This window comes from Laccaria bicolor, genomic scaffold (assembly GCF_000143565.1).
Source record: "Laccaria bicolor S238N-H82 LACBIscaffold_16 genomic scaffold, whole genome shotgun sequence".
In the NCBI taxonomy this organism is placed as follows: domain Eukaryota; kingdom Fungi; phylum Basidiomycota; class Agaricomycetes; order Agaricales; family Hydnangiaceae; genus Laccaria; species Laccaria bicolor.
This window is the reverse complement of record NW_001889887.1, coordinates 478473-491228: the sequence shown is the minus strand read 5'-3', so window position 1 is coordinate 491228 and position 12756 is coordinate 478473. Positions and strand designations below refer to the sequence as shown.

General features: G+C 47.5%; 4 protein-coding genes across 4 annotated transcripts; 3 read left to right on the top strand and 1 right to left on the bottom strand.

Annotated features, from left to right (window-relative positions):
- Nucleotides 1-2160: 2160 nt before the first annotated feature.
- On the top strand, nt 2161-4040 carry LACBIDRAFT_328338 (uncharacterized protein; the record flags this gene model as incomplete). Its single annotated transcript, XM_001882389.1, has 7 exons — nt 2161-2308; nt 2361-2370; nt 2424-2465; nt 2522-2732; nt 2784-2868; nt 3313-3426; nt 3649-4040. The coding sequence occupies 7 exons, from the start codon at nt 2161-2163 to the stop codon at nt 4038-4040; spliced, it is 1002 nt and encodes a 333-aa protein (XP_001882424.1).
- Nucleotides 4041-4882: 842 nt separating this feature from the next.
- LACBIDRAFT_299361 (uncharacterized protein) lies at nt 4883-5885 on the top strand (the record flags this gene model as incomplete). The annotated part of the gene is made up of 2 exons (XM_001882388.1): nt 4883-5301; nt 5357-5885. The coding sequence occupies 2 exons, from the start codon at nt 4883-4885 to the stop codon at nt 5883-5885; spliced, it is 948 nt and encodes a 315-aa protein (XP_001882423.1).
- Nucleotides 5886-6043: 158 nt separating this feature from the next.
- On the top strand, nt 6044-6340 carry LACBIDRAFT_299360 (uncharacterized protein; the record flags this gene model as incomplete). The annotated part of the gene is made up of 1 exon (XM_001882387.1): nt 6044-6340. One exon carries the CDS (start codon nt 6044-6046, stop codon nt 6338-6340), a length of 297 nt encoding a protein of 98 aa, XP_001882422.1.
- A 5913-nt stretch (nt 6341-12253) lies between these two features.
- Nucleotides 12254-12547, bottom strand: LACBIDRAFT_299357 (uncharacterized protein; the record flags this gene model as incomplete). Its single annotated transcript, XM_001882287.1, has 3 exons — nt 12254-12279; nt 12337-12465; nt 12514-12547. The coding sequence occupies 3 exons, from the start codon at nt 12545-12547 to the stop codon at nt 12254-12256; spliced, it is 189 nt and encodes a 62-aa protein (XP_001882322.1).
- Nucleotides 12548-12756: the final 209 nt, after the last annotated feature.

The window sequence follows — 12756 nt, the reverse complement described above, 5'->3', positions numbered from 1 at the left end:
ATTTTGCAGTTACTAACCGTTAAATAACCGCGTTATAACCAGCCCTATTATACACCTTCAAAACGCACTTGAGAACATCGAAAACACTTAAAATTTGACTAAGTTACGGTCAAATCTCTAAAATATCACTCAAATGTGTAGACTTTCAAGGATAATTGCATAAATATGTCAATTCTTCACCGATTTTAGCGTTCTTGGGCTCGTTTTAAAGCTAGAATATGCAGAAATAATATCTATCAAGATACATATGAGCATATTTGCCTTGTTATAACCGATTCTTTATTTTTCGGTCCTAACTGGTTAGTAACTGCAAATAACTGACCGTAACTGGTTAGTTGTGGTCCGGTTAGGTTATTTTAGGTTTTGGGACAAAGGCGAACCGGTCTCGGTCTCGGTTAGAGCCCCTGGGCACCCAATAACCGGACCTAACCAGACTTTCGAACACTAACTGAAAGCGTGAATTCACACTGCAGAATCATGTCAGGTTATTTCTGTGCAAAGGAATATCTCAAGTGTTATTGATGCACTGGAGATCCTTGAGGAGACCAATCAGAAAGTTGTAGAACTGATTCTGGATTTTGTCAACAAAATGCGGGCTCTCGGATGGAATACCCATGATTGTGCTCTTCTGTCAGGATCTCCTGTCGCCATGTTGAGAATGCAGCCGGTGAAGCCACAGAAGGAAAGAAAACATGATAGCATTGGTTGTAGGTGATCATATTTGCTTTTTCTTGATCGTTGAACCCTCAGTCTTTTTTTTTCGAGGAGGGTGTTGAATTTCTGGTGCTTGGTTTTGGAACATCTGCAGACTTGTCGCTCAGTTACTTTGAACCCTCTACTTTCAATGTGCACCTAGCTTCTACTTTGAAATCAGTCACGAATTAAGAGAAGGATTGGACACTAAAGTCGTGCCTAAAACGAGGGTTAACTTATTTTAGGCGCTCCCCATAGCTCCACACCACTATGGTACGTGAGTCCCATTCATCAAACGGCAATCGTTGGTTCAGTTGTTCAGAAGGACTATGTAAGAAATATGATTTACATCATCTCGTTTTCCACTCAAATCACTGGTAGGAAACATAAGCACATAGTTTAAAAAACCAGCGGCGCTGACATGCTTATTTTTTTTTTTACCCATCAGCTTATTTTGCCTTGACAGAAGTTTCGATCCTTGACAAAACCTACGATCCGGATCGCCACATGTTTTATTTCCCGCGATTCCAATCGTGGTCTTCCATGCTGAAATCCGAGGTTCCTCAATGTCAGAGTTCTCCCCTGTTACTCAGAAATTCATCCGCTCCTAAATGCTTCATCGCATTTGGCGAGATATCTAAAATCCACTGACTTGCTCTGTTGGATCCAGGATTGCGGTTGCTCGTAAGGCTTCTCTCTTATTCGGGCCTACGATCTTGATGTCGAGGCGAACCACATACGACGCGAGGCGCGGCGACTCCGTGAAGGGCATCTCGTAGAGTCGGGGGATGGGGTCGAAGCGCGATTCTGCCCAGTGTGCGAGGGCTTTTGACATACAGGCTGCAGGCGACGACATCCGAGGGCACAAGCGCCAAGTGCTTCGTGATCGTCCCAAAGATGTTCAAAAATGTCGGTTAGTAGCTCTGTTGGGAGGTGAAGCAAGGACATTCCTCGACTTTGAGAGAGGAAATAGAATGAAACTGGCAAACTTGAAAACTGCAATTTGAAGAGTCGGAGTATCAACGCCAAGACAACAGAAAATTCAGTCGGGAACCGCCATCAAAATGCCATCCCGGACCCGTCTTCCGCAATAGCGACATTTCGACTCATCCCTGCATGTCACTTCCGCTCTTTTTAAAGGTGCATCGCCAGCTTCCTATCTCCAAAAACATTTTCCGTTGCATCTCCCCCTCACAAATGTCATCCAGCACCCCAACACCGCATTCAAACACCACCACCAACACCAAACCCTCCTCTCAAAAACCTTCGAACAAAAACTCCTCCAAAAATCAATCGAAAATGGGGAAGAAGTCAAACACACCCGGAGAAGAACACCTCCTCCTGCCCATGCCTCCGTCTTCTTTAGGCATCGTCGACACGCACACACATCTCGCGAGTACCTATTCTTTCTACCGTCAAAGGTATAAAGAGGGGAAATACGAGAACGTGTTCGATTTCATCAAGGCGATGTACGAAGGCCGGAATGTGGAGGCTATCGTGGACGTGTGGTGTGATGCGCCTGTACAGAAATCGTGGAAGACGTTTGCGGATTCGGCGCTGACGCCTGAAGATCGACAGTCTCGTTGGGGAGGGATAGAATATTGGTTTGCTTTGGGTGAGTTCGCTGCGTTTTACGCTTGTTGTGATGCTGATGCTGTATGTTCAAGGCGTTCATCCGTCAGTCGTATCTCCCTATCAATTCTGACGTAGAAGCTAACTTTTGAAGCCAGTCATGATGCCAAACACTACACCGACGCCGTAGAAAAGGATATGTATGTACCCTACCCATCTTAGTAGCTCCTCCATTCCTGACTTCCTCCCCTCGCAGATTAGAAGCAATGACTCACCCTCGATGCGTTGCCCTCGGTGAAATAGGGCTCGACTATCACTACGACAACTCACCCCGCGATGTGCAACGAAACGTATTCAGACGGCAGCTGAAACACGCCGTTAGGCTAGGGAAGCCGCTGGTTATACATACCCGGGAAGCTGAGGAAGATACGGAGAAAATATTGAAGGAGGTGCCAAAAGATTACAAAGTTCGTTACCTTCCTTCTCCCATCTTTATGCCTTGCTTACAAAACACGCAGATCCACGTCCACTGCTTCTCTGACTCCCCGGAATTTGCGGCCCGTCTCCTCGCCCACTTTCCGAATCTCTACATCGGTATAACAGGTAATGTGCTCCTTCTTCACCTCTCCCTCCTCCTGTTAACCCCTCGTCGTCGTTCACAGGCGTAATAACATACAGCTCAAACACCAACACCTCCGCCGTCATCTCCCAAATGTCCTCCGCCTCCTCCTCTGAGCCCCTTCGAATTCTCCTAGAAACAGATGCACCCTTTATGACGCCCGGCAACCTCTATGCCTCCCTCCCGGCTTCCTTGAAAGGGAAGAAATTGCCGTTATCCCATACCGCAATGATACCGTGGACGGCGGAGTTTGTGGCGGGTGTTGCGGGGGAGGGATGGGATGTTGACAAAGTTATGAGGGAGGGGCGGGATAATGCACGGAAAATGTATGGGGTTTAGACGCATATATGCATATACCTGAGTCTGAGATTCGCCGTGGGATATCAATAATGGAGGATTGTTATACGTCTTTTACCCCATTGCATCAGATAGAGAGAAGACCAAATTCAAGCGGGTTACTTGGATTATCAACTTTCGGGATGAACATGACGGTATTGCGAATCAGAGGCCCTACATATTGTATCAACGTAAGAATGCGATCGGTAAGTGGGATCTTCTGATGGATGTCCTGGGACATGATAAATGGCATAATGGCATACCAACACGACGGGGCACGGTAAGGACAACTTCCAAATGGTAGAAACATGGAGGGTCTTGAGCTGAGGAAAGGACAAAGGGGGCGTATTGTTCATGATGAGGGTGGGACTTGGGTGTTGGGAGCGAGTATTCTGTTGGTATTCCGTGGCTCTGTTTTCGTTCATCAGATTCACGAAACACGAAGAGAAAGGGGGAAAAAAAGACGCTTACGAGCTCTGACTCTGCCCAGGCATATACAATCCATTCCCTCCCCCCCTCCTCCTCCATTAGAAGAACTCAAGGGACTACTCGCATGCGCCATCCTACTCAAACTATGACACCAAAAGGAGGCGGGGAACTGCCAGATTTTACTATCATTCCTCCTGGACCCACATCGCCTGCGCCATTTGCGGTGGACGAAGTTGGGGGAGGGGCGGAGCTAGAGGAGGGAGGACGTGATCTGGACCGGGAGCGGGAAGCTGGTGAGCGCGTGGGTGGGGTGGAACGATTATGGTGGTGGATTCGTGGTGGAAGTGGGAGGGAGTTGAGGGGAGGAGAAGGGGGTCGTAGTGCATCGTAATGTTTATCGCCGTGGTGGTAGAGTTGAATGGAGGGTGCTGTTGGTGAGTGTCGTGTAAACTACTTGGCTGACTGGCTGGTGGTGAAAAGACTGTTGGAAATGCTGAAGAACCGGTAGACGATGCGCTGGAGGCAGATACGTCGAATATGTTATGCGTGCGGTACGCCGTCGTGGGGTTTTCTTACGCCGTTGGGTCCTCATACTGCTGTCGCTGGTGCTACTGCTGGTGAGGATGGCGATTGCCATGGCCATTAGGCGACAATTGGTCACCACAACTCATCATTAAATTCCGCATTGGCAGCAGCAGGCACATTCACGGACAAAAGGAACTTGCGAGAGGGATCGCGAAGGTCGAACCCATGATGCTGTTGATGCTGATGCGCGCTGGACAAACTTGAATGGGGGAAATACAGAGTTGAACTGTAAAAGCAGCGCCCAATGCCCATCGACATGACAACATATATGGCCTATAGGTACCTTCAACGCCAGCGGATTTCATTCTCTAGTCGTGAGCCCTGTTGATGCCATACAAAACATCAGGCTAGAAAGTCGAGCAAATCCAACGAAGAGGATAAGTCGCCGAGGAATGAGAAAGACGAAAGATTTAAGGAAGGGAGGACGAGTTGGAAAAGGCCAGGCACGTGCTTGCGTGGTTGGATATAAAAATAGACCAACTCGTCCGGGGGCCGTCCAAAGCGGTCGCCCCAAGGTGGCGCTAACGATTCGAGGGGCTGGCGCTGTGGTGCCCGTGCTGGGATCTCGGCCATAGTACGCAGCCGTGGTCAGATAAAAGGTACGCTTGTTTTCTGAATAACCCCCAAAATCAGCACTCCCACTGAACAATGCACTTCCTCCTCTCAGCTTGGGCGTTTGCCCAGTCTTTATTCGACCTCACGGCGCTCACTGGCATCTCCAACTATGACTCCAGCATGTCACTCACTTCCACCAGGCATGCACATGGCCTGAGACAATCGAGAGCGCGTGCAGCTGCCTCCGATGTCGCCATGCGCGCTTTCAAAGCCGAAGCCCTCGCAAGCAATGCGAGCTTCCTGCAGAGGCTCGACCCCGACGGCTGTCTCCACGTCTCCCACAATTTCCTCAACTATCAGACCTACCCTGGTTATGACAACTCAATCGGGATCAGCGGGCCTGGGCCAAATGGGTACAGGATGTTCAGTTCGACATCCGATATTAACGACCCCAACACCGAAAGTCGGCTTCGCTATGATTTCGTTTTCAACGACGGTAGCGCTCCCTACACGTCCGTTTCATTCCCCATCCTCTAAATATCAAACTTGAGCGAACGAATAACGTAGGAGCATCTGGATTACCATGCGCGGAGCCCCAGACAGCGGTAAAAACTCCAATGTCGTCCTCCGCGAAGAGCTCTGCGTCGTCGGTCCCCTCGACCCCAACGGCAGCCACTACCACGACTGCGATGAGATCGACATCGCCGAGATCTACGGTGGCGGGAACAACCAAGCCGAGTTCACATTCTACACCGGCTCTGGCTCGTACATCCCAGGCAAGCAACCCCAGCGCCAGGGCGGCGGGGTGTACACCGACACCACCAACGGCGGGGCTGGGCAACAGTTTTACGAGTACCAGTTGTATTTGGAACAGGGGAAGTATCTCACGTTCACTATTGCGGATGTGAAGATTGGCCAGACGATTGGGAAGCGGGATTATGGGCCTCCGGGTATCCCAGCGAAGCCGTTGAACTTTTTCATGGGCGAGTACAATTGTGCAGCAAGCGGGCCCGATGCTAAGAATTATTGTGGGGGGCCTTACAATGGTAATTCATTCATGGAGATCGGAAGCATCTTATATCGTACCTGCGACTGATAGTAGTCATTAAAAAGTTGTATACATAGTTCGAGGAATGAACCAACATCAGGATCGAGACCAACATGCCACACCCTCACAAACTTCACCCCGTTTTCCTGCACGCCTGAATACGTCGCCGAGAAGTCGATTGTTGTGCAATTTCTATCGACCAAAATATGTGTGGAGGCCCCAGGTCGCGTGTTGCCGGGCTCAAAACCACGATGTATGCGGCGGTATTGGCTTTGGATGAAGAATGGAGCTCCACATACACTGTCCCGAACCTTGGCAAGTTGGAGGTTCAGGTTGCAGCGCTAGCACCTGATTACATCGAGCTCTACGAACCTCCACACACTCCCCTCCTCTTGAAATATATCGCGCAAAGGCTCTCTGGTCGTCGAGTCGGAGTACCGCGGCTAACGTCTCTACCTCCACCCAGGATCGTCACTCCATCCCACAGCAGACACCTGCCATAGCACTAGGCTCATCCAACGTATGCCTATTTGTCCCTTCTCCTCTTAATCGCCCTTCCTTTGCACAATCTTTGGAGCAGTGTTAACGATCGAGCACCAAGTCAACGTGTGCGAATTCAACGTGGTCCTCCCCATCTCTCAGAGCTATACACTCCGGAATCAACGTCGCAAGTTCCCTAATCATCTCCTTGATATTATCCCTCCGTCGTCTCTCAACAGCATTATGGCTATCCCTCTCCGTCGTTTCTCGTTGGCCAGTAGAGCTTGTTTATCGCCTACAGGTTGTTGTCCTTGTTTTTGTGGTGCTTGTTGACCCCTTGTCCTCCGTGTGCAGCAGAAGGAGGAGAAACATGGTGGGAGCTCGACTTAATTTTGAGAGGGTAAAGGATCATAGGGAGGGAGCGCCATCAAATTGACAGCTTGCGTGTCTAACCCTGTCGGCAACGAGTGCGAATGTGCGTGGTGGGAATGCGAAAGGGGGTGGGGTGTGTGGTGCAGTGGCGGGAGGTGGTGGTGCATGTCTTGAGATGAGGAAAGTACAAAGGGGGTGTATTGTTGATGGTGGTCGGGTGTGGGGAGTGAGTATTCCGAGGCTCTGTTTTCGTTGTTCATCAGCTTCACGAAAACACGAAACACGCGAGAAAAGGAGACATACGAGCTCTGACTCTGCCCAGGCACATACCACCCATTCCCTCCCCCTCCCCCTCCTCCTCCGTTGGAAGAAGTGCTCAAGGGACTACCCGCGCCATCCCACTAGTCTAGCCATCCTGCTCCCCGGGATCACAATGGCATGCGGCCTCCCATGTCCATGGTGAACACCAAAAGGAGGCGGGGAAGTGCCTGAAATGTTATTATTCCTCCTGGCCCTAGTCGTCCTCTCGGGCCCCACACCGCCTGCCCCATTTGCGGCGGATGACGGTGGGAGAGGAGCGGAGCTAGAGGAGGGGGGACGTGATCTGGGGCGGGAGCGGGATGCTGGTGAGCGTGTGTCGTGTTAGATGGGCGTGGGCGGGGTGGAACGATGATGCTGGTAGGTTCGTGGTGGACGGGGGAGGGAGTTGAGGGGAGGAAGGAGAAGGAGGGTCGTAGCGCATCCCACTGTTTATCGCTGGGAGGGTAGAGTCGAATGGGTGTTGTTGATAAGCGTCGTGTACGCTACTTAGCTGACTCCCTTTGTTGGTGGTGGTGGAGGAAGAGAAAAAGTTTGTTGGAAATGCTGAGGAAGCGGTAGACGATGCGCTGAAAACAGATAGGTCGAATATGTTATGCGTGCGGTACGCCGTGGTGGGGTTTTCATACGCCGTTGCGTTGCTGCTGCTGGTGGTGGTGGTGAGTGTGATGGGGGTCATTAGGCGTCGATCGATCACCGGGTCCACCCAAGCGCTTAACCGTGAGCAACTCGTCGTTAAACTCCACATTCGCAGCAGCAACCACATTCACGGACGAAGGGAGCTTGCAAAGTACCAACATGCTAGAAAGTCGAGCCAGTCCACAGAATCAGGTAAGCGGCCGAAGAACGAAGGAAAGGAGAATCTTGAGCCAAGGCACGTGCTTGTGTATCCATAATACATATATACAAATAGACCAACTCGTGGCATGATTGGGGGTCTTTTTGGCGTCTGGGCGCTCCTCTTTCTTCCTTTCCCTCTCTCATCCGAAACCTTTCCATCGTCGATATCTCAACATGAGCCGAGCGAACGTTCTTGCGGGTGCTCACCACTTTGTTGCTAACAACAGCACATTCAATAATGCTAACACTGTGAGTAGAATGGTTATCGTGTTAATGCACCAGTGAACGAAGCTGAGAGTACGGATCTCTGGCAGATGCACATCCACAACATCCACAACGGCAATAGGACCACGTCCGATGGGGTCATCCCCCTCATGCCAAACCCAAGCAATCGGTTCACAGGACGGACAGAAGTTATCACCAAACTCAAGAGGCATTTTTTTACCAACGCAAATGGCAGAGCTAAGAAGAGAAAGTTCTTCCTGTTGCATGGAATGGGGGGGATTGGAAAGACTCAAATTTGCTTGAAGTTTGTTGAGGAGATGTCTGACCAGTGAGTATCTACTGAATACCATTCCAATGCCTTTTAATTCAATTTCAATTACCTTCAGCTTTTCTCTTGTTTTTTGGATTGATGCATCCTCAGTTAGCACCATCACACAGGCACTGAAGGGCATCTGTAACCTTCCTGAGGCTCAGTCTTCTGCTCTGGATGGGTCACCTGAATCTGCTCTTTGCTGGATTGGCTTGCTGAAAGAGAACTATGTAATGGTGTTTGACAATGCTGATAATCTATCACCTGCTGAGCTGGAAGCTTATCTTCCACCTGGAAGGGGTGGAAATATTCTGATAACTAGTCGCAATTCTGCCATGAGGAGGCTAACTTCACCTGAGAACTCTCTTGAAATAACTGAGATGGAAGAGAATGATGCTCTTGAATTACTTCTAAAAGCTAGTTGCTTGAATTCATCTTCAATAGAGTTTCAATCTGAAGCTTCTAAGATTGTGAAAGAGCTCTTCTGTCTTCCTCTTGCAATTGATCAGGCTGGTGCTTACATTGCTTCTGGAGCAACCACTATCAGAGACTATCTTGCAAAATATTCAGAGCACCGGAAGACACTATTATTTCATTCAGATTTTACTGGAGCTTCTAAGTATAACAAAACTGTTTATGAAACTTGGGAGTTATCATACAAAGAAATTCAGAGAAGGGCTAAATTTGATGATTCTCGTAAGGCCAAAGCAGCCAATAGTGCAATGCTCCTTCTGGAATTATTCCCTTTCTTCCATCATGAGGGGATTACTGAAGACATCTTTTTTTATGCTGCCCTTCAAAAAAAAAAGAAAATTCTTGCCTCAAAGTTACCTCTTGCCAGCTCTCTGCTGGATCGGAGACTACTTCCTCTCAATAAATCAGGTACTTGGGATAACTTTGTCTTTAAAGAGGGACTTCGAATATTACTGTCATTCTCCTTGATCAAAAAAGGCCCATCTGATGGTGTGTATGCAATGCATCCACTGGTCCATTCCTGGGGCAGAGACAGAATGCTTCCAAATGAGAAGAAACAATGTTGCTTAATGGCATATGTGACTTTGTCTTGTTCACTAAGATGGGGTAAAGACCAGCCATATAGATTTCAGAGGGTCTTGGTAACACATATAAGAGTGAATATGGAGCATGCCACATCAGAAAGTAACAAGAATGGTGTCACTTACTTAGATGATGCTTATGCCAAGTGTGGGAGATTGTTGATGGAACAAGGATTTGCAAGAGAAGCAGAAAAGTTAGAGATTGAAGTTCTGGATACAAGGAACAGGATTCTTGGAGTGGAACACCCAGATACAATCACTGCCATGTCAAATCTAGCAGCCACATATGGAAACCTGGGAAAATACACAGAGGCAGAGAAGCTGGAGATCCAAGTTCTGGATGCAAGGAACAGAATTCTTGGAGTGGAACACCCAGATACAATCAATGCCATGGCAAATCTAGCAGCCACATATCGATACCTGGGAAACTACACAGAGGCAGAGAAGCTGGGAATCCAAGTTCTGGATGCAGCGAACAGGATTCTTGGTGTGGAACACCTAAATACAATCAGGGCCATGGCAAGTCTAGCAGCCACATATCAAAAGCTGGGAAAATACACAAAAGCAGAGAAGCTGCAGATCCAAGTTCTGGATGCAAGTACCAGAATTCTTGGAGTGGAACACCCAGATACAATCAGTGACATGGCAAATCTAGCATCCACATATCGACACCTGGGAAAATACACAGAGGCAGAGAAGCTGGAGATCCAAGTTCTGGATGCAAGCCACCAGAATTCTTGGAGTGGAACACCCAGATACAATCAGTGACATGGCAAATCTAGCATCCACATATCGATACCTGGGAAAATACACAGAGGCAGAGAAGCTGGGAATCCAAGTTCTGGATGCAGCGAACAGGATTCTTGGTGTGGAACACCTAAATACAATCAGGGCCATGGCAAGTCTAGCAGCCACATATCAAAAGCTGGGAAAATACACAAAAGCAGAGAAGCTGCAGATCCAAGTTCTGGATGCAAGTACCAGAATTCTTGGAGTGGAACACCCAGATACAATCAGTGACATGGCAAATCTAGCATCCACATATCGACACCTGGGAAAATACACAGAGGCAGAGAAGCTGGAGATCCAAGTTCTGGATGCAGCCACCAGAATTCTTGGAGTGGAACACCCAGATACAATCAGTGACATGGCAAGTCTAGCATCCACATATCGACACCTGGGAAAATACACAGAGGCAGAGAAGCTGGGAATCCAAGTTCTGGATGCAGCGAACAGAATCCTTGGAGTGGAACACCTAAATACAATCACGGCCATGGCACAGTCTAGCAGCCACATATCAAAAGCTGGGAAAATACACAAAAGCAGAGAAGCTGCAGATCCAAGTTCTGGATGCAAGTACCAGAATTCTTGGAGTGGGACACCCAGATACAATCAATGCCATGGCACATCTGCAGAAACAGATCAATACCTGGGAAAATATGCAGAGGCAGAGAAGCTGGAGATCCAAGTTCTGGATGCAAGGAACAGAATCCTTGGAGTGGAACACCCAGATACAATCAGTGGCATGGCAAGTCTAGCATCCACATATCAATACCTGGGAAAATACACAGAGGCGGAGAAGCTGCAGATCCAAGTTCTGGATGCAAGGACCAGAATTCTTCGAGTGGAACACCCAGATACAATCAATGGCATGGACAATGTAGCCTTAACATGTTATAGACAGGAAAGATATACAGAGGCAGAGAACCTGCAGATTCAAGTTCTGGATGCAACCACCAGAATTCTTGGAGTGGAACACCAAGATACAATCAATGCCATGGCACATCTTGCAGCCACATATCGACATCTAGGAAAATACACAGAAGCAAAGAAACTGGATATCCAAGCTCAGAAAATAAAGAATAAAGTTCCTGGAGCAGAATCTCCCCTTATGAATTCTAGGGAAAAAGGTATGAAATGAGCTTCATTTTTTCATTTTCACTGACACTCATATTTATATGATTAGTGCATTCTCTGACCAATCTTGCCAAGAGGATTTAAAAATTCAAGTCTGGGATGATGCATTCATTTCATAGTAAGAAACATCTCAATGATGGCTTTGCAGGAACTAGTACTTAATTCTTCTTCCCCAATGCTTCCATACTTTTCACCTATATTCATTTTCACTGAAATTCTGGCTTCTACTCATATCTTGATATTCTGTTTAGTATGTTGAATAAATTTCTCTTTATATGACTGTTTTAATTGATGATTGACTGTGTATGAGTCTATCAGAAGCATCTCATGATTCACCATCCCATACTCCATGTCTGTGCTTGCCTTCAAGCCCCTCTTCAACTCTTCTGTTGAGCTGTCCATTATCCTCCAATGCATCCACTAAGCTACCAATGTGCATCAAGGCCTCTTCAAGTTACCTTAGTTTTGTTGAATTGCAGATACAAACCTACATAACTTCTGTTTGCAACAGCAGTGCCAATAGCAGATACAGTTATGTTGAAGTGTGCAATCAAAGTACCTTCATGAGATGTAGGAAATCTGAATTTTAAATTTTGGCAAGAACTTCAGCCACCTCAGGCATGTTAAAAAAACTTGATCCATATTTTTTTTCTTAAAAACACCTTACTTTTCCTTTACTTGCCATCAATGCAATTATGTCAGAAACATCCTCCAATTTAGTGTGTTAAAGCCTGTGTGTTGTGGAATTCACTATGATCATGCTTGTGCCAATCTTGAGTTCAAGGCCAATAACTGTCATGAATCATTCCACACCCATGCCCTCAAGACATCCCCAAGACGGACCCCTCACCATGATACCTTGTTTCTCCATCTCTACTTTCTATTATCTCATTATCTTGTTATTCCTTGTTCCCATACCAGGGACCTATTAACTGACAAGTCTTTAGCTTCAGTCTTCTCAGTTGAAAATTTGACTTCCTACCATGCTCAGCTTCTTCCATAACAGTGTCTTTGTCATGTGTGATGCTCCCACTGCTGCTCTTGCTGGAAGACTTGCTGACAGAAGAACTAAATGCAGAATGAATGGTGTATGAGGCAGAATTGGCATGATCTATCTTTTCATGAGTAATTAAAAATATTGAGAAAAATGACTGCATACCCTCAGGTCCTCCAATAAGATGGCAGTTTGGCATTTTGAGGTTTGAAATATTCTGAGAGAGTGCATCCCAATTCCAACCTAAGTAAATGTCCAAATGGGCTGATTGGGTGTGCACCATGTGAATCCACTGCACAGCTTGTCATCCCATGTTCTGAAAATTGGTGAACCACACTTGAATGTTCTCTCCCAGCATGTGCCCATAGAGTGGGTTCATACAGTCAGGGTCTAACACCAATAAAACTG